This window comes from Fusarium mangiferae (genome assembly GCF_900044065.1).
Source record: "Fusarium mangiferae strain MRC7560 genome assembly, contig: FMAN_scaffold001, whole genome shotgun sequence".
In the NCBI taxonomy this organism is placed as follows: domain Eukaryota; kingdom Fungi; phylum Ascomycota; class Sordariomycetes; order Hypocreales; family Nectriaceae; genus Fusarium; species Fusarium mangiferae.
This window is the reverse complement of record NW_024573921.1, coordinates 2,030,137-2,049,986: the sequence shown is the minus strand read 5'-3', so window position 1 is coordinate 2,049,986 and position 19,850 is coordinate 2,030,137. Positions and strand designations below refer to the sequence as shown.

General features: G+C 49.5%; 5 protein-coding genes across 5 annotated transcripts; 2 read left to right on the top strand and 3 right to left on the bottom strand.

Moving 5' to 3' along the window:
* Positions 1-487: 487 nt before the first annotated feature.
* On the top strand, positions 488-1,910 carry FMAN_01166 (uncharacterized protein; the record flags this gene model as incomplete). The annotated part of the gene is made up of 2 exons (XM_041831708.1): positions 488-571; positions 621-1,910. 2 exons carry the CDS (start codon positions 488-490, stop codon positions 1,908-1,910), a joined length of 1,374 nt encoding a protein of 457 aa, XP_041676503.1.
* An 840-nt stretch (positions 1,911-2,750) lies between these two features.
* FMAN_01165 (uncharacterized protein) lies at positions 2,751-4,155 on the bottom strand (the record flags this gene model as incomplete). Its single annotated transcript, XM_041831697.1, has 2 exons — positions 2,751-3,247; positions 3,297-4,155. The coding sequence occupies 2 exons, from the start codon at positions 4,153-4,155 to the stop codon at positions 2,751-2,753; spliced, it is 1,356 nt and encodes a 451-aa protein (XP_041676502.1).
* Positions 4,156-7,391: 3,236 nt separating this feature from the next.
* Positions 7,392-8,914, bottom strand: FMAN_01164 (uncharacterized protein; the record flags this gene model as incomplete). The annotated part of the gene is made up of 2 exons (XM_041831686.1): positions 7,392-7,899; positions 7,950-8,914. 2 exons carry the CDS (start codon positions 8,912-8,914, stop codon positions 7,392-7,394), a joined length of 1,473 nt encoding a protein of 490 aa, XP_041676501.1.
* Positions 8,915-14,103: 5,189 nt separating this feature from the next.
* Positions 14,104-14,950, top strand: FMAN_01163 (uncharacterized protein; the record flags this gene model as incomplete). The annotated part of the gene is made up of 2 exons (XM_041831675.1): positions 14,104-14,335; positions 14,394-14,950. 2 exons carry the CDS (start codon positions 14,104-14,106, stop codon positions 14,948-14,950), a joined length of 789 nt encoding a protein of 262 aa, XP_041676500.1.
* A 1,781-nt stretch (positions 14,951-16,731) lies between these two features.
* On the bottom strand, positions 16,732-18,408 carry FMAN_01162 (putative nitrate transport protein crnA; the record flags this gene model as incomplete). The annotated part of the gene is made up of 3 exons (XM_041831664.1): positions 16,732-17,752; positions 17,834-18,202; positions 18,257-18,408. 3 exons carry the CDS (start codon positions 18,406-18,408, stop codon positions 16,732-16,734), a joined length of 1,542 nt encoding a protein of 513 aa, XP_041676499.1.
* Positions 18,409-19,850: the final 1,442 nt, after the last annotated feature.

Sequence of the window (19,850 nt, the reverse complement as noted above, 5' to 3'; positions counted from 1 at the left end):
GAGCAATAAGGTTGTCGCTGTCGCGCTCTAGGGGCATGATTGGCAAATGGAATATTCATAAATGTCTCTGATTCCCTGGCCTTGTCGACGAATTGATTGCTTCTTCCGCCCTCTGTCCCTATTGTCCCATCAGGATCGAGGCCGTTTGGTTGGTGCGAACTCCCCTGAATCGATAAAGTGCCCCCGCTTCACCACCGAAAACGCCGCCCTTCTGTATTGAGCAAACATCCCTCTTTCAATATAGCACCCTTTCTGACACCAATTTGTTCAATATTCAACCTCAATAGTTCTGCCCTTTTACTTATACACAACCCCCTCAGAAAAACCCTTGGGAAAATGAAGCCGTACTTAAGGACGATGGGATGCGTCCCGAAAATGAATATCTCACCACCAGACTCAGCATCGCCTTCACTCTCACAAACAGCCTCACATTCTCTTGGCTACTCTCACTCTTGTCTTCAATACTCATAGAGTCTCAATCAAAAAGATGCGTCTGCCTGCAATTGTTGGTGCCGTTGGCCTCCTGGGCACGGTAGTCGAAGCTGCTCCTCGGGGTTCCTGGTTCAGTTCTGTATGAGGTCCATCACTTACACTAGTAAACATGATCTAACATTTCACAGTTCCAGCACCGTCGAGTTGCTCGGTCTCCCGATGGAAACGCCTACGACCCTCCGAGATATACTCCTGCGAACAAAAGCACTCCTATCAACACTTACACGCCCCCCAGGAACACAACTACACCGACCACTCACTCAACAACTCTTGAGCCAAGGATCCAGTGCCCTTCCAACTACGTTTTCGTCTCTACTAAGACTGTCGATGTCACTGTCACCGTTACTGCTTCTTCCGATGGATCTTACTACACCACTGCTGTCTGTCATGACTGCACCAAGACCCTGACCATCAGCAACACCATCTACGTGCCTCCTGGCAAGTATGCTTCAACCATGCCATACGGCGAGAAGAACACTGGATATCCTTATCCTGCCAACTCGACCTATGGGGCGCCTTATCAGACCAAGAATGACTATCCTAACATGAACTCTACTATTGGATACTCTGCCTCTACGCCCACGGGTTACAAAACTCCTGGCCAGAGTGCAGTCTACAGCACTGCCGATGGCTACGTCTCTCCTCCTATTTACACTAAGCCGGTCTATACCAAGCCTGTGTACTCGGACCCTACTTATGGTAACTCCACTGGCACCCAATCAGGCTATGTCCCTCCTGTGTACACCAAGCCTGTCGACACAAGGCCCACCTTGCCTGGCAACTCTTCGACTTATGAGACGCCCATTTACACCAAACCAGTCGATAGCCCCATCTACACGCCTCCGGCTTATACCAAGCCAGCCTACTCCCAGCCTATCATCCCTGGAAATTCATCCACCGTTGACCCTCCTGTTTACACAAAGCCTGTAGAGACTCCTACATACATGCCTCCTGTTTACTCTAAGCCGGTCTACTCTCAGCCCAGAAACTCGTCAACGGTTGTGCCACCGGTCATCTCGACAACCAGTGACGCCGTCTATACCCTACCAGTCTACACTAAACCCGTCTACACACCGCCTGTCTACACTGATCCTGCTGCCAGAAGCGAGTCTTCTGAGTCCTCTACTGTTTCCATCCCTACCAACTCGACGATCCCTCCTGTACTCTCGACAACATACCAGGATACCACCGTTCTTTCCACTGCTGAGAGCACGACCACCAGCGCAGAAACGGAGACACCCGCTGAGACCACCACATCTGCCACAACCAGCTCAGAGGACCCCCCTGTGATCCCAAAAACATCTGAGGACATTACCAGTACCATAGAAACAACAACCTGCGAGACCGAAACTGAGACTGAGACTCCCACGACGAGCGCTACCGAGACATCCTATCCCACGCCGACTGGAGCCGACTAGGAGCAACCACGACAAGGCGGGCTAGGTGCGGCTGTCAAGATTGGGCTGGGACTCAGCGCTTGAGTCAGTAAAGATAATACTTTGATGATATGGCTCCTTTGTACAGACAGCATTTTTGGATTTGGAGTTGGTGGATTTTGTTTAATACCTAATTGGGGTTTCAGAAGAGTGTGACATAGATGCATACATGGAATGGTTATGATACGAGACAGTGGTCAATACTGTTAATCTAGAGGGAGGGAGTATGATGGATGATACTTGTTTGATGTACTTCGATTCTATTTGTTTTAGTTAAAAAGTATAACATGTTCGAACGCTTCACAATATTTTGTTCTCAGGTGGCTTTCGCGTATGCATAGTGAAGTTCAGGCTGCTTAGGGAGGAAAGAAAATACAGGACCTTGACTCTAAATTTTAAAAGACTTAGGTAACTTGGTCCAAGTTTAGGATATCTTTACTAAGTTCAGGATGTCTTCTCCTAAGTTTATTTTAATACCTTGTATCAAGGTCGATGTTTTCTTGGTCTCTGAGGGCACATAATAAGGATACTCTGGCATAGATTGCAATAACAATGTCACTTGAGTACGCCAGGAGTTACAAGTTCCGATATCAGTTAATTAGTTCTGTCTGTATACTGATCTGCAAATCGTAGAAGCTCATCATATGCCACACAGAAAACGAAATATTCCCCAACCTGCCCCAAGATACAACAGACCCTCAAGAACCTTTGCCACAGAAAGATCCTCTCTTCGATTACCACGATCGATTGTCTCTATGCCTTGGGTTTCGCGAGGGCCACCTTCTCCACGATCTTTTATTGCGAATAGCCAATGATATCCAGTTAGTCGCAGACCACAAGACCCTTGGCCAGCACCATGCTAGAGTCATATCGCTGTCCATCAGCAGTACCGACTTTACGAAGAATAGGCGAAATGAAGAATAGGACACGACTTTTGAGGGACAAGGTGTTCGTAGATGCCTCTGAATCCATAGCACCCTCGTTCCACATCTCAGCAGCACTAGGACTCTGGGATCTATCTCGCCAGTGAGTGAAAAAGATTGCCTTGGAGCCCATCATCATCTGGTCAAGTTCGATTGCTGAGTCCAGAATATCTCTAAGATGATCAGTAACCTTCTTATCACATCTATCTGCTGTGGACTGGGGAGTTGAATGAAATGGCCTTAGGCGCTTAGCTTCTGCGAGCACGAGACGTCTCATGCCGCGATCATCTCTCTCCCAAAGGTTGCTCATCATTACCGAGCCTTGGGCCAGCCACCGTGCAGCATGAGCGACGGGGTCATCACAGTTGGGAATACTAACACCTTCTCCAAAACGAGCTTTGCGGGTTAGCGATGCCATGAAGGAAAGTACATAGCATATACTCACAGATAATGCGATCACGAACAGCCTTGAAGGACTTCAACTCAGGTCCACCCCAAACGGTTTCCCTGGCGTCGAACACCTCGTCTTGAACAGTGACCCATAGGTAGCTCATAATAATAAGCTCTCGGTATTCTTCGTCTTTGAGAAGTTTGCGATAGTCTTTATAGACAAATCGTAGCCGTGCCTCAGCGACCTCGTCAAGTTGCTGTTGAGGCGGATTGTGGGCAAGGTGGCGAGCCAGACACCGAATGTTGTAAGCGAGTACCCTCCATTTGTCTCGAATTGAATCATCGGTTGCTTTGTCAGAGTTTGCCAGAGAACCGCCCCCAAGAAGCTGGCGTAGCTGGTCTCTCTCGCGAAGGGCATCATCAAGTTTGGCGTTTACTTTGCCAAGATCTTGCTTTTGTTTATGGTGGTGCTGAAGCAGGTTATTGTGATCACCAGAGAGCTTCTGTATGTAATTTGTCTCATTTTTCAGCTGAGCGCGAAGTTCCTTGATTGTCGAGGTAGTTGAATCCTGAGCTGGCTGAGGAACCAAGTTCTTGATGTAGTTGCAAATTCGATCCATACCGTTCTGAAACTCGCTCTGGACTACTTGAGCCAAGTTTGATCTTTCGTTCGAAGCAGTCAGACGAATGTTGTCTAAGAACGCAGCATTGTTCTCTTGCTGAACTTTGAGGATATCCTCTACAGTCCAGTCCTCAGGCGTATTACCAGCCTGCATGGGACCTGTGTAGTTTTGATGGTTGTCTTGGACTCCAGAGCCGTTTGGGTGGTTAGGGGAAGCAGGGAACTTCGAGATGCCGTCCAAGAGGGTATTGTAATCTTTTTCAAATTTTGTGGGAGGAGTGCTCTGGTCCATGATGGTGTTGGGAGGTCGAGACACTTCAGTTTCGAGATTGAGAGGGAACCCTGGCTTTTGGTTCGAGTCTTGAGCCTCCGTGATTCGTAGCTGGTGTAGAAGTGAGGAGACAAACCCGCGACGTGCTTTCGTAGTCAATATCAAGAAGATGTAGTAAGTGTACGCCGTGCCTAGGCAAGTGGGAGGATAGGTAATGTTCAAGAAAGCATTGCCCGAATCAATGACTAACGGTAGTATCTTGGGATTAACCAGTCAAGTGATATATAGCTGAAGAATAAGGTTGCCTGAGGCCGAAGGACTTGATATGATCTGGTTCAAAGAGCTCTGATCATATCAGGTCTGTCAGTGGAGGGAAGACACTCGTACCCCGAGTCTAAGAGAGCAGACAAATATCGGAGGAGGTGGAGTGAGAGAAAAGAAAAAGAAAAGAAAACATGCAAGGCCAAAGGAGGTGTTCTTATTATATCATCAGAAACCTGTTGGCAAGGACCACAATCACTGAGTGCGTGTGACTGGCACTGCAGCCACAGTGAATCACTCTGCCCGATGCCCTGCTGTTTGGATTTCAGAATATCGGAGAAATAATGGCTCTATTTATTCCTGAATCTCTACTTTTTTTGCTCTCCTCCTCCTTCATTTCATCTCCAGATCGAGGAGCTGACGGCTCATCTCTGATAACATATTTGCTTCACAACCTCTGATCGCAGCATCGGCCTCAACAGTACAGAGCTTGAGACGTCCCTCTATCGCTGAGAATCATCCGAGATGACGACCAACGAGCCAGTCGATGATTTCTTTATCATTGGACTCGACTTTGGGACAACGTGAGTTCTGCCTGCTCTCCTCTCCCAAGTGTCCTCTCCCCAAGGATGAGTCCGTTCAAGTAACTGGAACCGCTAACGACCCTCCCCTCTCTAGGTACTCGGGAGTTGCTTGGGCGTATTCTCGAGAACCGGAAGAGATCGAACTTGTGACAAGCTGGGAATCTGAGTTCAACAACTGTACTGATGTTGATAAGGCACCAACTCAGTTGCTATACGACGAAAAAAGAGGCACATCCTGGGAATACTCTATCCCCGCCAGTAAGGATGCCTTGAAGTGGTTCAAGCTTCTATTGCTTGACGGAGAGGATGTTCCCATTATGGTTTCAAAGTCCTCCCAGATGCGCTGCGCCCAGAAACTTCTGGATAAGACGAAGAAAGACCCAGTCGAGGTCATCGCGTGCTATTTGCGAAAAATATGGAACCATGCAATTGACTCTATCCAAAGAGCTGTTGGAGCTGAACTGTTGCAAAAGTCGCCGTTTCATGTTGTCATTACGCTGCCAGCCATCTGGCCCCCCTACGCCCAGCAACGCATGAAGCAGGCTGCCAAAACCTCAGGTATTCTTGATGCTCGATAATGCGGTGAGACCAAACTTCGTTTCATCTCAGAGCCGGAGGCTGCAGCCCTAGCTACCATCAAGGATCTTTCGAAGAGGTCGACCATGAAGGTGAGACCCAAAGAACAATTGTCAAGAGTATGAGCTGAACACACCCAGATTGGGGATACGATGGTCATTTGTGATGCTGGAGGAGGAACGGTTGTAAGCTCGATAAGACCTGTCCTAAGCTGCCTAATATTCTAATATGCTGCAGGACTTGATCAGCTATCAAATTGAGTCAACCTCTCCATTTGTGGTGAAGGAGTGTGTCAAAGGCGACGGTAAGTTCTCATACAAAATACAAAACAACACAGACATCAGCTCATCTCTTAGGGGGGCTCTGCGGAGGCGTGTTTCTCGACGAACAGTTCCTGGAACTCATCAAAAGAAAGCTCACACCTGGATCATGGGACAGCGTCACCTCTGCTGAGGAGAAGAAATTCTTGAACGAGTGTTGGGAGCATGGAATTAAGTCTCAATTCTCTAATCAGAACAGGGACTGGGTCGTAGACCTTCCTGACAGTTGCAATGCCACGAGCTCCAGCGGAAAGCTCAAACGGCGAAAGACGCTTGAACTCAGCTCGTAAGTTATACTAGGGACAAGTTCTTGTTTCGAATATTTCCTCATCTCCTTACAGAAGCGACATTCTGTCTGCATACACCCCTATCGTCGACAGGATCGAGGGCCTTGTACGCCAGCAAGCCCAGGCTGTTAAGTCAAAGCTTGGGAAGCCAGCAAAGGTAAAAAATAATAATGATAACCCAGGCAGAACTGCAGCAAGCTGACACAAATAGTACATCATTCTTGTCGGTGGCTTCGGTCGTAGCTCCTACCTGTACAACAAGCTTCGTTCTGCCTTTTCTGAGAGCACAGTTCTACAGTCGCGCGGGAACAAGCCGTAAGTAATCTCAAGGGGTTTGTGGAAATGTTCTGACCATTGAAAATAGATGGTCGGCTATCTGCCGCGGTGCTGTAGTCCACGGCATTACAAACCACGGCCTCTCAGCAACCCTGGGTGTGACAGTAGGCGTACGGGTAGCTCGAAACAGCTATGGAGTAATGTTCATGACCAAGTTTGATCCCCAGAAGCATCGGCAATCTGACAAATATTGGTCGGAAGATCGTTAGGAGTGGTATGCTACGAACCAGATGAAATGGTTTCTGCGGGAGGTAGGCAACATGGCGTCACTTGATAGATTGATATTCTGACTATAGTGATAGGGCGACAATATGTTGACTAAGAAGCCAGTCCGACATAACTACTGTCAACTATACTCTCATCACATTGGACATGTCTCTACGACCATTTACATCTGCTCTGAGTTCCCTCCCCCCAAGTCTTCCGGACAGGCCGTGGAGAAACTATGTGAGATCCACTGGACCCGCAACATCAGCCTCGAATCTCTTCCAACATGGACCAACCCTCTGGGAAAGGTCTACCACGAACTCAGGTACGAAGTTGAGATGACCTGCGAGGATGGGACTGTAGACTTTACCCTCTATCACGAAGGCAAACGCGTCGGTGCTCACAACGTCGATGTTCAGTTTCGTTAGGGCGGCTGGGTTCTGGGAATTCTTGATATGGAGACATGAAGCATGGCTGGACGGACATCCAAGAATTGCGACTAAAAGTTTTGAGGCGCTTCGTGCAAGTTAAAACTTGCTTGCTCTGAGGGTTTAGGTGAACTCAGTGTAGAACCAATTCAGAGAAGTGATCCAAAACGTGTCTCAAGATTCGAAATCCTCGGAATAGCTTATACTAATTTCACGGTATATGTAACGGCCTGCGCTGACGTTATTCCATGGCATCTTTCATATCCCTTCCATAGCCACGTCTTCTAGCGCTGGTAATCCCTCCGCTTGTGGCTCCTTATCCTTTTCCCCAGTATCACCGTTCACCTTATTGTTATCTCTGATGTGTCGATAAACCTTGACTGTATTATCCTGCCCTCCGGTCACCATCGTCTCTCCATGGACATCCACCCAGAAGCACACGCCCTTGTGACCCTCCACTCTTTGTAAGACCGTCTTTGATCCTACGTCCCACATGACGACGCTGCCATCCTCGCTAGCAGATGCGATGAAAGGAGCCCCGTCCAGAACTCCAAAACAGCCACCCACAGCGAACTTCTCGTTGCGGTGGCCTTGATATGTCTTCTTGACGGTACCAGAAACATAATCCCATAGGCGAATGCAGTTGTCGAGGTTGAAAGCCAGGACGAAGCGCCCGTTAGGGGAGAAGCAAACGTTGGCGACAGCCGGATTGTCTTCATGAACAAGTGTGCGTAAGCACTGGCCTGTTGATGTATCCCAGATACGACTATATACTTGTTAGCAAAATGAACCAGCTGAAGATCCGAGAGTCCATACATCAAACCATCTGTCGAGCAACTGACGACCAGCGTGCCATCTCGAGAAAAGTCAACCCCACTGACGGGATCACTATGCGCAGGCAAACTTCGCATCAGCCTACCCGCTCGTACGTCCCACAGAAACACAGCCTCGTCGTATGAACCACTTGCAAGGATGTTGCCCTTTGGCGAGAATGCCAAACAGTGAATATAGTTGTGATGGCCTTTCAACGGCCCCATTTCTTGACCGGCTACCGATTTTCGAGTTGTGGTTTTTGGCCGGCCTGTAACGCGATCCCATAAACGAATGGCTTTGTCGTCTGAGCCACTTGCGATGGTGTTGCTATCCGGTGTCCAAGCAATACAGCTCACTCCTGCCATATGCCCAACTAGTGTATCCATGTGTTCGCCTGTTGTTGCGTCCCATATCTTGACAGTAGCATCCGCCGATGCAGAGGCGATGAATTTTCCATTAGGTGATATTCGGACCTGGGAGACGGCCTTGGTGTGACCATGAAGAGCAAGGCGGGCACGATAGTTGGGCTTGAAAGGTTCTGGAGGAGGGGTTGGTTCAGCTCCCCGCGCGGAGAGGGAGTCTGTTCGGGAGCGACGAAAGGACAGTTGCGAGCGTGAGCGTGAGCGTGAAGAGCGGGGTGAATGTGATCGTGTTGTTACTCGGGATCGCGAGCGCGAGTGTCTACGGGAGTCTATACTAGAGAGGGACCGTGACCTCGACCGTGATCTCGATCGTGATGTACGACGTCTTTCGTAATATTTGTGTCCAGCACCATCTTCGCCAGGACTTGGGCTGATAGTCCTGCTATTGCGGCGATTGTCTCGTATCGATAGTTGGCGAGACTGTCTAGGCGATCGGTCGTTGTCTTCGACGTCGCGTCGCGGCGCGTAAGGAGGGGAAGAGTCGCCGCTCGTTTTGCGACGCTTATTCCGGGGCGAATCACTGGGGCGATCGTCTTCAGAGGCCATTGCAACGTGAAAATGCGGCTGATTCTTTAATGATGCCAGGTCAAGGGTGGAAGGTAGTCGTGACAAGGCTGACGAGTTTGGCGCTCGAGTGAGATGGAATGTCTGGAGGTGGGGCACGAGGCTGAGAGACGTCACCCAATGAATGCACAAACAAATGTGACAAAGAACGAAACAAAGAACACAAGATTAATGCAACTAAAAATAGGGACTAATCTTACTCGAGTCGGCGCATAAAATGAGTATTGATCAAACTTTGAAGGTAGCATTGCATTAAATTGCACTTCCTAAAATTATACCGTCAGTGATTCAAGGAGTGCAATTAACTGATAAGCTGTTATTGGTCAGCCCGAAAAGCCACTCCTGAAGATCCGGAAACTACCATTAGTTTGGGGAAATGGGGGGGGAAGGGATTCATTTGGTTTGTGGAGTGAAGCAATCAACTTCCAACTTGGGCAGCTCTGAGGTTCTCATCTCCGGGGAACCCAATCACAGAGAGGCATGTTTTCGGCAGTTGATGTCATTGAGGCAACCGATGCCCTCCACTGATTCAAGACTCAAGTTTGGGGGTAAAGTTTAGCAGTTGGGGCGCTGACAGTGGAAGCTTCAGGATGCCCCTGGCCTCAGGGAGTAACAAACTTCAAGACTGTGGAGGAGATTGTCAAAATAAACTCATCAGAAAGAGTCAAGAGACCCCGAAGTTTAAACCAATTTACCTAGGCCTTTGCCTGATATTTTTTCCCATCCAGAATTAAGATCTCCAGGTTCATTGGCTTCCCTAGCATCCATGTCAGGTAGACCCTGATTGTCTGATAATACCTTGGCGATATAGTAAGAGATGATAACCTCGTTGGCACGGTTAGAAAGAAGCTTTCCATCGTCGTCTCTAAGGCCGGGGCGAGAGGGCGTCCGGTAGTTCAGCCACGGCGCCCAATCTGCGACATTCCGGTGTATTTTCCATTGTGCCGTGCTGAATCGAGTGCTGAACCCCTTTATTGCCATGGATGGAGCGCAGTGTCTAGACCAGTTCAGCTGCAGCTGCCGGCGACTGTATAGGCAATAAGAGTGCCAGGATGTAAATTTTTGCATGCTATTGGAGGCGGTCAAGAGTCTCGATGTTGGGATGCATTGGTCAGATCTTGGTTTCTGTGAAAGGGGGATATTGAATCTGCAGCCACTACTTTCGGTTCAAACTTCAATTCAGGCTATTGATCGCGTGCCGCGCCGTTTACCATGAGAAAGGTTACCCGTGGCGTCTCTGAAGTGTCCCCTTTTGTTTGTTTTGACTCAATCTTGGAAATAGTAGGATCTGGTCTTACAATAGTGGGCTACTCTGCCTCCGGCATGAATTACATTCGAGCTGATTCAGGACTAATATATTGTCGCGGCTGAGACTAGCGATTGGGGACCATCGTGGCCCTTTTGCTTATTCCCAGCGTTGTCTCTGTTGAAGCCATCCCTTGTGTGTCAGTTTCGTAACCTGAGTGCAAATCCATGCCAAGCAGCCAGGTTATCAGACATTCCGCGACCGACATGGCCGCGAGACAGTTACTCATAGACTTGCCAACATTCCGGTGGCTTAGGTCGACCATTCCGCGTATTTCGAGCTTTTCATTCTCACGTCAAGGCTTCTTCAATATCGAAAACATCGATCTGATCGTACAGAGGCGCTCTGGGCATCTCGATCTAAGCAATCTTAGGTCTTGGCCACCAGTCGGGACAATTTCTGGAAACGTGCCAGTAAAGTTACCCAAACTGCTGGTGATATTTAGCAAGAATAGTGCAATGTGGCGTAAGTAAACCTCCGTTAGCCAAGATACTTTAGGGAGCTGCTATTAAGCGTTAAGCATATGTACCGTCTGTAGTGACTTGGAGTGGGGGTGACGCTAATAAGGTGAGGTAACCTAAGGTATGGATGTCGCCAGCACTACTCCTCAGCTGTGGCTGTCTGGAGTCAAAGCCGTTCTGCCAACCGTTTGACCAAGTGCGGTTCTGGCGTCTGCATTTGATTCGCTGAAAATTGCTTGATTTAATTGCATTTAGTTGACATTGTGTGTTGAGATGTTGATAGGTGGTTCAGTGGTTTTCTAAGAGATCGGGGTGTATCTTTGACTCTCCGATTTGTTCTTCAACCCTAACAGACTGTTGTAACTTACCTAGACCTGCAGCTCGCAAGGCTTCCATAATGTAATCTTCAGCACACACCTCTTAGAGCACGTCATTCTCGTGCCTGCTGAATTGGGACTCACCGTCCATTTTCGAGGCAAAGCTTCCAGGAGTATCGCAGATTAGATGCGGCGTAGCTATCGGTTCTATTGGTGGATGGAGCCAACACCAACAGTCAAAGTGTTCTGGCGTCAGCGCATTATCGAAGCGGAGTGGGCGAGGGTCCTTGCACAAGGGGCCAGCAGATGAGTTGACCCATATTCTTCATGGGGGCCAGAAACGCTTTGGCCATGAGGGGATTATTTGAGCTTGAAGCGGCTGGAGTGACTGAAATCACTGGGTGAGAAAGCTGCGTCTGAGTTGTGACTCGGCTGTGGAACTCTCATCGAAGCGACCTCGCATAGATGAATTAATCATCCTGTCTTTAGGGCATGTTTGTTTCTCATGCAGAGACCTGTTGGTAGTTGCTGACTTGGTCGTGTGCTCGAGCCGAGCAGTTAAATTACTCCGTGAACCATCGCCAACAGCAAGGCCGGCAGATCGGAAATGGTGCCATAATGCCCCGTGATCGTTTCAACGGTTCAATTTCCTTTGACTTTAACGTCACAAACGATCGTCAAGCAGCACATACCACGTAGTATCGTGGGTTTGGGTATACTATCAACAGGCTCTTGTTAGTCACTGGAGTCGTTGTGCGCCGAACTCGCCTATTTGATACCTATCAAGAGGAGGTCCATGCCAAGCCAGCAAAGGAATAAGCAGCCCTACAAGAGCCACAGCGGCTACACAGGGCCTGTACAAGATTGTTTCTTCAGCAAACCCAATCGATTGAAAGAAAGGCCATAGAAACTATTTGGTGTGGCAGACTACTCAAATCTTACTGTTAGCCTATGGCAGTATGGCAAATTGTTCTATTAGCTGCATTGAGATATCAACCAGCATCAAGCTTGATGAATACTAGAGTAGAGTTTGACATAGGAGCTTATACGGAACTCTAACTCATCCGCTGAACCTTTTCGGGCACTCCCCCATTCGGTAAGTTGTCCAGTATAGCAGGCTGTGGAAACAGAGCCGTTGCCAACCCGGCTCAGAGTTTAGCTGGGGCGTTTCATCTGCAACTCTATACCGGGGCCAAGAGATTCCATAGAATTTCTGGCAACAGTATTACATATCATCCGCAGACAGAACGCATGTTTCGGATAGAATCTTGTCCCTGCCCTGTCGGGTTCAATTGTCTACCCTACCAGTATTTTGCTTCCGACGTTGCAAGACGGTTTTGACGCTGACGTAAACTGTCGCACAAGAAAAAGCAGGGAAAAAGCACAGATGCTGTCCCAAACCCGCCAAGAGCTGGAATGCAGGGCAGCAAGACAAGAAAGACAGCAAGCGAATGCACTGAAAAGAGTCTCGATTGCCACGCCTGCAAGCGACGATAACTAGAGACAAGAATAGCCATATCATCTCGGGGCACGGCGATCAGGCCCGGAAACCGGCTTAGCACCCCTGAGACCCTGGAGTTGGAAATCCTAGGTAATCTTGTTAGAAAGAGGTCTCGATGAGCATTGAGTGAGCATGGGTCATGAGTCGGCAAGAAAAAGATCAGTCAGTGTCCGTCAGCGACCGGAAAGGAGTTGGAAGAGAACCAACAGGCGGCCCAATTCAATGCCAAGCAGGGGTCTCCGAATCGCCGACATGTGCGCCCCAGCCTGTAGCCAATCGACAGAAACTCACCCACTCGAGTTTAATTACATCCCATCTTTTCGGACGAATGATGACAAGGGGATGTTTGCCTACAGGAGCAGGTGCGCGGATGCATTTGCTGCAGTACGGAGTACAAGCACAGCAAATATCTCATACAGCAATGCTGATCCCAGGTATTATCTCGGCCTCATGATCCGATCTGTTCACACAGTCCACAGCAGGGCCCTCTAAAGATAGGGTCCGCATACCTATTAGCGATTGAGACGGGAAGACGGAACACACAAGACATGGCATGGCACGGCCAGAGACATGTTAGCAGAGATTGCTCCAGATCCAGATTCGCAATCGGTCACCAGGGGGAATAAACCACGGACATTCTGTGACGGGTGTCCATGGGACAACTCAATGGCGTATCATTATGGCAATCCATTGGAGGATTCCCCTGACTAGTTCTTGTGGTAGATGAACTGCTAACCGTGATCGGTCTGGACTGGACTATCCAGAGACCTGTGGGAGAAGGATCATCGACATTCGCTTCCAAAGGATTTCAGTACAGTTTCTGTGACTGGTGCGCAGTAAGAGAGGCTGCTCAGGGGTGCATTGACAAACACTGCCAATTAGCGAGCCGCATTGTCTGTGAGTCTTGAGATTCAGTGCCCTGTCGCGCCGACTTTAGAGCCTGCCCCTGGACTAGTTCCGCTAGCCGTTGAACACGCGCCTTCACCGACCTACAGTGTTTTGTGGGGAGGCCCCCAAATATTGGCTGTGCTGTGTTGTGCTGTGGTTGCCTTCTGTGCCCTGAATTTGTCGATGTCGTCGTGCTAAGCTAGGTGCGCTATAAGCGCCGACGCAGGAACAGCCAGGTGCAGCTAAGTCCCTGTAAGGCACGGGCTGGGCTGGGAGGTGTGGTGGATATCTCAGGCACACAAAGGCCATCCCGGTGGAGAGCCCAGCATGGTACCTGCACTAGCGCCCCCCTCGGCGCTCAATGGTCCCGCAGGGGTTAGCCCAACCTGGGAACTCTGGAAGATGTCTTAGGGGTACGTACCGTGAATGCCCACCCCTGTCGTGGTTTGGTAGCACTCCCAGTCCCCCTCTGGCATTTATCACAAAACCCCAGCTTGATCCTCTGCTTCTTCTTGTTTTTTCTCTCTCTCTTCACCACCACCTTCATACCAGTCACTCTTTTCGGCTTTCAGCCTACCACACTCTTTTTTATACTTAATAATTTTAGGTTGCTTTACAGCTTCTTATTATCCAACCCCGTCTCTCTTTTCCTTCGATACAATTACTATATACCGTAATTCCTAAATCCAGCCTTCAAGATGCAGTTCACCATCTCCGCCGCTGCCCTCATGGCCTTCGCCGCTAAGGCCCTCGCCCAGGTCGCCGACTTCGACCCCGTTCTCACTCCCACCAACTGGGAGGAGGTCTCCGCTGGCACCACCCTCGACATCACCTGGCAGGCCAAGCCCAAGTACTCCGGCGAGAAGATCTCCATCTCTCTCATCGGTGGTGCTACCCAGAACACCCAGGTCCCCATCAAGACCATTGCCAGTGAGTAGAAGCGGGAGACAGCCAGATATTCGATCAGTTTCACTAACCAACCCTTCAGCTGGCATTGACAACGACGCTGCTTCCTACAGCTGGGCCATTGACTCCACCCTCGGAACCGAGAACGTCTACGGTCTCGTCCTGAAGCTCGAGAGCAACCCCGAGGTTTTCCAGTACTCTTTCCCCTTCAAGATTGAGGGTGGCAAGAAGTCCGAGGAGAAGCCCTCTCAGACCAAGAACGACTACGAGGTCCCCTCCTCCGTCGCCCCCAAGCCTACCAAGCCCGCTTACCCCGTCCCTGAGACCACCGTCGTTGCTGTTTCCGAGACCGTCACCGTCCCTTGCAACAACACTGCTGGTTCTCCCACCACCTTTGTCCCCGTTGTCAAGACTCACTACCCTGCTCCTCCTGCTCCCCCTGCCCACAACGGCACTACTCCCAACCCTCCCGTCTACACCCACCCTGCCCAGCCTCCTGTTGTTCCTACTCAGCCCGCTGGCAAGCCTCCCGTCTACGGCCAGCCCACCCCTACTCCCGTCCCCGTCTCTGGTGCTGCCCGCTTCGGCGCTCCCATTGCCGTGGTTGCTGGTCTCGTCATGGCCGCTTTCGCTCTGTAAGCGAGGCCGCGCACCAATTTAATCTTTGGTTCCTGCGTGGCGTCATGACTTCATGACTGCATTTTAGAGGGTTTCTCGTTTCTTCAGGTATGGAGCAGTCTGGGTATATCAGGCCTTTGTTGCGCACATACGTTGCTTCTTTTGTTGGTATCTACGAGTTGGAAGGTTTTCTGGATTGTTAATGTATTGAGGAAAAACTATAAAACCCACTTGGGTTATTTGTCTTGATCAAGTTCCCCTGATGTAGCTGCCATGTGTTCCTCCGCCGCTACGTCTAATAGACATATGACCCAGCTTTTGTTTTCCCAAGAGATTCCTGTCGACTAGTGTTATTGCTACAATACCCATTTCTTTCAACACTGAAATGTACTTCAAGCTGCGTTGAACTGCGATGAGTGATGTAGTTGCCACCTAGTTTGCTCGTATTGACATGAAGATTTTCGCAGGATGAAACTACCGGGATGAAACCTTGGCTGCATATGCATTTAGGGCGGTACTGGCTAATCTAACCTACATTGCAGATCAGGTTCTATGTACTCCGTATAGAGAGAGGAAGCAAATCATCTGTCTATTCTTCTCTGTTTTGGACTTGCTTGTCTGCATGTCCTTGTCTTGCCAGGTTCCCTTCTAATCGCGTACATAAGAAAGTTGAGACGAGTTGGCCCATTAGTTCCCTGACGTCGTCTCGTCGCAATCATATGTTATCTACACGCCCACCTATTAATGAGGCCCTACAGCTGACAGGAATGTTTAGGCATTGCAAAGCCGTCATGTCCGTTTCAACCGTCACCGGGAGTGGCGGCCTTGGCATGAGCTTGAAGCCTCATGCCACCGACCTCTGACTGGAATGCAGATGCTGTGAGACGGTAACTAAAGATAGACTCATGGTGTTTGTTTTGTTGTTAACCCTCCCTGTTGATCAAATGCTTGGGATGGGGCCCTTGCTGAGAATTGGTGCAGGGGGTACAGGTTTGTCGTCATACAACTAAAGCTGCGTCGACATAAAAGGCCACTTGATGGTATTTCCCACTTCCAAGCACGACAAGACAATTCCATCGTGTGAGAATCATGGCAATGGAGACCTATTTATAAGAAACACTTACCAAGTCTCGTTGTCATGTTGATCCAGTAACGGCGACATGTAAAAACTCGGCGTGTAGTTGATTGCGTACGCAGGTCTCATATTCGTGTCCCGTCTCACAACTCCTCAATGGAGAGACATAAAAAAGCCCGTTTTCCGCCCTGTGCAACTGTAGCGCGCCTCTTGTCTCTCTGTCAAACGGGCGCGGCGTTTATGGCTACTGATCGACAGGACCATCGAATGTTTCATTGCGCACGTCATATGGTCTTGGTTAAAGAGGATGTCAATTGATCGCCGGCTGTCAAAAAAGGGTCACGGGTCATGCAAGTATCATCACAGTGATCATGATGAATGACGCTGTACAGCTTAATGAGAATAATGGGAGATTGGGCCCATAGAATATGTGCACTTGGCTCTAAACACGATAAGAATCACGTCGAAAACACACGACTTCGAAGAAACTTATTCATTTATAATCCAGTAATATTCATGAAATAAATCTCGCATCGAGCCTGATGCGGCGGGATATCCTAGCTGTTCCATACCAATTCCTTCTATCCCAACGATAGTTTAACCATTCCCAGATCGTGACCAATTCCAGTACGCGCCCGCTCGCCGTGTAAACCAGTTAACAAGCTCATAAAACACTCGTCTATCCCATTCGCAATTTTTTCACTTTTCCAATGCTGCAACTCTGCACTTAGTGGCCGCCAATCTGGCCCTTGGGCAGAGGAGGGATCCAGCAAACCGCCAAGTTCAAGGCAATGGTAATGATACCAATGACCCAGAGACCCATGGCGTAGTCATTACCGCCGTGCATGAAGCGGAAGACAACAGCAAACATGACACCACCAATGTTACCACCACCACCGGTCAGGCCTGAGAGGATACCGTTGGCAGAGGGGTGAACGTGAGGTACGAGAGCAAAGTTAGCACCGTTGCCAGCCTCGATGAAGATGGCCATGACCACGATGAGGCCAACCAAGGTACCAATATCACCACCATTGGCTTCAGAAGGGTTGACCTTTCCAATGACAATGAGAAGAGCTCCAGTCAGCACACCGCAAGCGACGATCCAGGCCTTCTTGAGCCAGAGGTTGCGTCCGCACTTGTTGTAGATGATGTCGGCAATGACTCCACCAAGAGGTCGGTTGACGAAGTTGAGGAAACCAAAGATAGCGGCGTAGTTGCTGGCCTTGGTCTGGTCGAGGTGGGGGAAGTTCTTCTTGAAGTAGGAGCTCAGGATAGCGTTGATAGCAAGCTCGCCACCGAAGGAGCATGCATAGGTCGCCACGTGGAAGATGGTCTGGGGAGAGTAGCAGACATGGAGGGCTTCATGAAGAGTTGGCTTGACAATGACCTCGCCTCGAGCGAACTCAATGGCCTCGTTGCGCGAGATAGGGTGCTCGTGGTCGCCAACCTTGACATCCCTCTCCTCACCGGGGTTCTTCTCCTCATCTGAACCGCAGCGGTCAGGTGTACCGATGGGGGTCACGTCACCAGAGCTAGACATTCCATGAGCCTCCATGTTCTTTTTGACGAGCATAGCCTGGTCCTCCCACGATCCGATAGGGCTGTCGGGGCAAAGGAACAGCATTCCGAGACCGCAGACGACCAGGCAGATCAAGGGGACAATGAAGGTAACCCTCCATGCCTTGGAAGGGGACATGCCCTGATGAGCTACTAGTGAGTCGAAGACGGCAGGCATGATAAAGTAAGTGCTATGCAGATAGTTAGACTCTTTCCTTGGCAATTTTTACATATCGAAAGGCTTGAAGTGCCATGAGAGGGTGTTCACTTACATTCCACCACCTGCATTACCCCAGCCACCAGCAAGGGCATTGGCAGTGCCGACAACATTCTTGTCGAAGAAACCAGTGCACCAAACCTGGCAAGGCACGAAGGTTGCACCTAGGATGCCAATGAAGAATCGAGAGATATATAAGCCAGTGGCGCTGTTGACAAGCGGTGCGAGGCCAATGGGAAAGCAGCCGAGGAGGATCAAGTAGGCAAATACACGTCGAGGTCCATAGAGATCGCAAAGAGGGCCGGTCAAGAATCGAAGGAAGAAAGTAGCAGATAGAGATACGATGTTGGAGTTTGCGATTTGAGCCGGTGTAAGATGAAGATCTTGTTTGATAGTGACAGTCAACAGGGGTGGAAAGGTGTACCTGAAATCTCAGTCAGATTATCAAATTGCCAACATTTGGATTTTTGAGACTCACCATGCCCAGAAAGCAAGCATAAAACCGAGCCATGAGAAAGAGAATACTCGACCATACATGTCGATAGGGTTGAGCATAGGCACACTTCGTGCTTTTCGGCTGATGGGGTTGACCTCAGGGGCCTTCCACAGGTGGGTGATTTGAAAACCCATCTTGAGCAAGCTAATCGATGAGATTGGGAAATGTCAAGACAACTAATTTGACTCTCTTGAGAACGGATGAAAGAATTTGTGAGAGCTAAGAGGCTTCCCTTTGTCCCTGAGTTGCTTGTCGATGCTGAGCTTGGTGAATATCTTTTTTGGAAATGGACAATGCTTAGAAGATATATAGAAAGAGAATATCGTATACTCCACGACCCCAGATTGACAAGAATATCGAAAACTGTATCTCCGGATTTCCTAGATCTTTTTTGTGGGAATTCGAGTCGATAAGAGGTCTATCTGGCTTTGCTGTCTCAATGAGACTGTGGTGAGCGAACAAGCCAGTGATAATCCGGAGGCCCGGAGATGCTCAAACCAGATTTCTGCAAACGATTCCTCGTTAATCCGATAAGAACTGGGCTGATGACGGGGGCTAAAAGCGGCCCGTTGAAATGCAGTGTTACAGAGTCTCAGTGGCCGATAAGTTGATAACGTGGTAGCCTCCCAACGGTAACGATCGTTTTTGGCGGAACACTTGCTCTGCAATTATATATATTCAGAGGTTTTAATGTGAAGCTCCCGAGAAATATTTTGGTGTTTTAGAGAAACAAACCATGAGCCCCTGACAGCTCCTGGATAGATAACCTTAAGTGTCGAGGCGTTGGTAATCAGTCAAGCGAGCGAGAAAGGGCAGCCAATTTTCGGAGCTGAATTAACCGGCAGAGATAACGATTCAGACGAATGGTAGGAACTGATTTGCATGTGCTTTCTGACTTGGGGTTCCATGTCCTGTCTCAAAGAATGCAGGTCGGCAGACAAGACGCGTCCTCGCGTGGGCATGGCATGGCATGGCGAGATAAGGCCTGCTACAGCATCATCATCAGGCGTCCAGACTGGCGGTCATGTACCGAAGCTACTACGACGTGCTAGCCTGGGGAGCTCCTAGCTGCAAGCCAAGCTGCTCACCTACGATAAGGTGGTCGTCCGTGGTCAAATATCCAACATGCCATTGGTCAGGGGTGCCAGGTCTGCCAGGTGTGACGGGCTGCAGCAGGGCGATCAGACAAGAGCCGCGATAAGGGACGAGGCTAATTACTGCGATCCCCGAGCCGCTGTAGGGTGGCTTTTGTCCAGGGGCATTGACTAGCACCCAGTCGGTTGAGAGATAAGGCCGTGGTGGTGTTTGGAGCGTTGAAATGTGAATCTCCGCGGAGCCAAAGGGTGGCGGGGTAGTGCCATATATATAGCATGTAGATTGGAGTCTTAGCGATAAAGGGAGAACAGGCTTTGGATCCAACGGAGATAAGAAGATGGTTCGAACTCGGAAACGACCTGATTCCTGGGCCAAAGCTCAAAGGATCGTACCACATACGGCAAGGCGCTAGGGAATTATCCTATCTTTTCGCGGGCGTTCTGATGTGGTGGCCACTGGTGTCGTGTCAAGATTGGGGGGG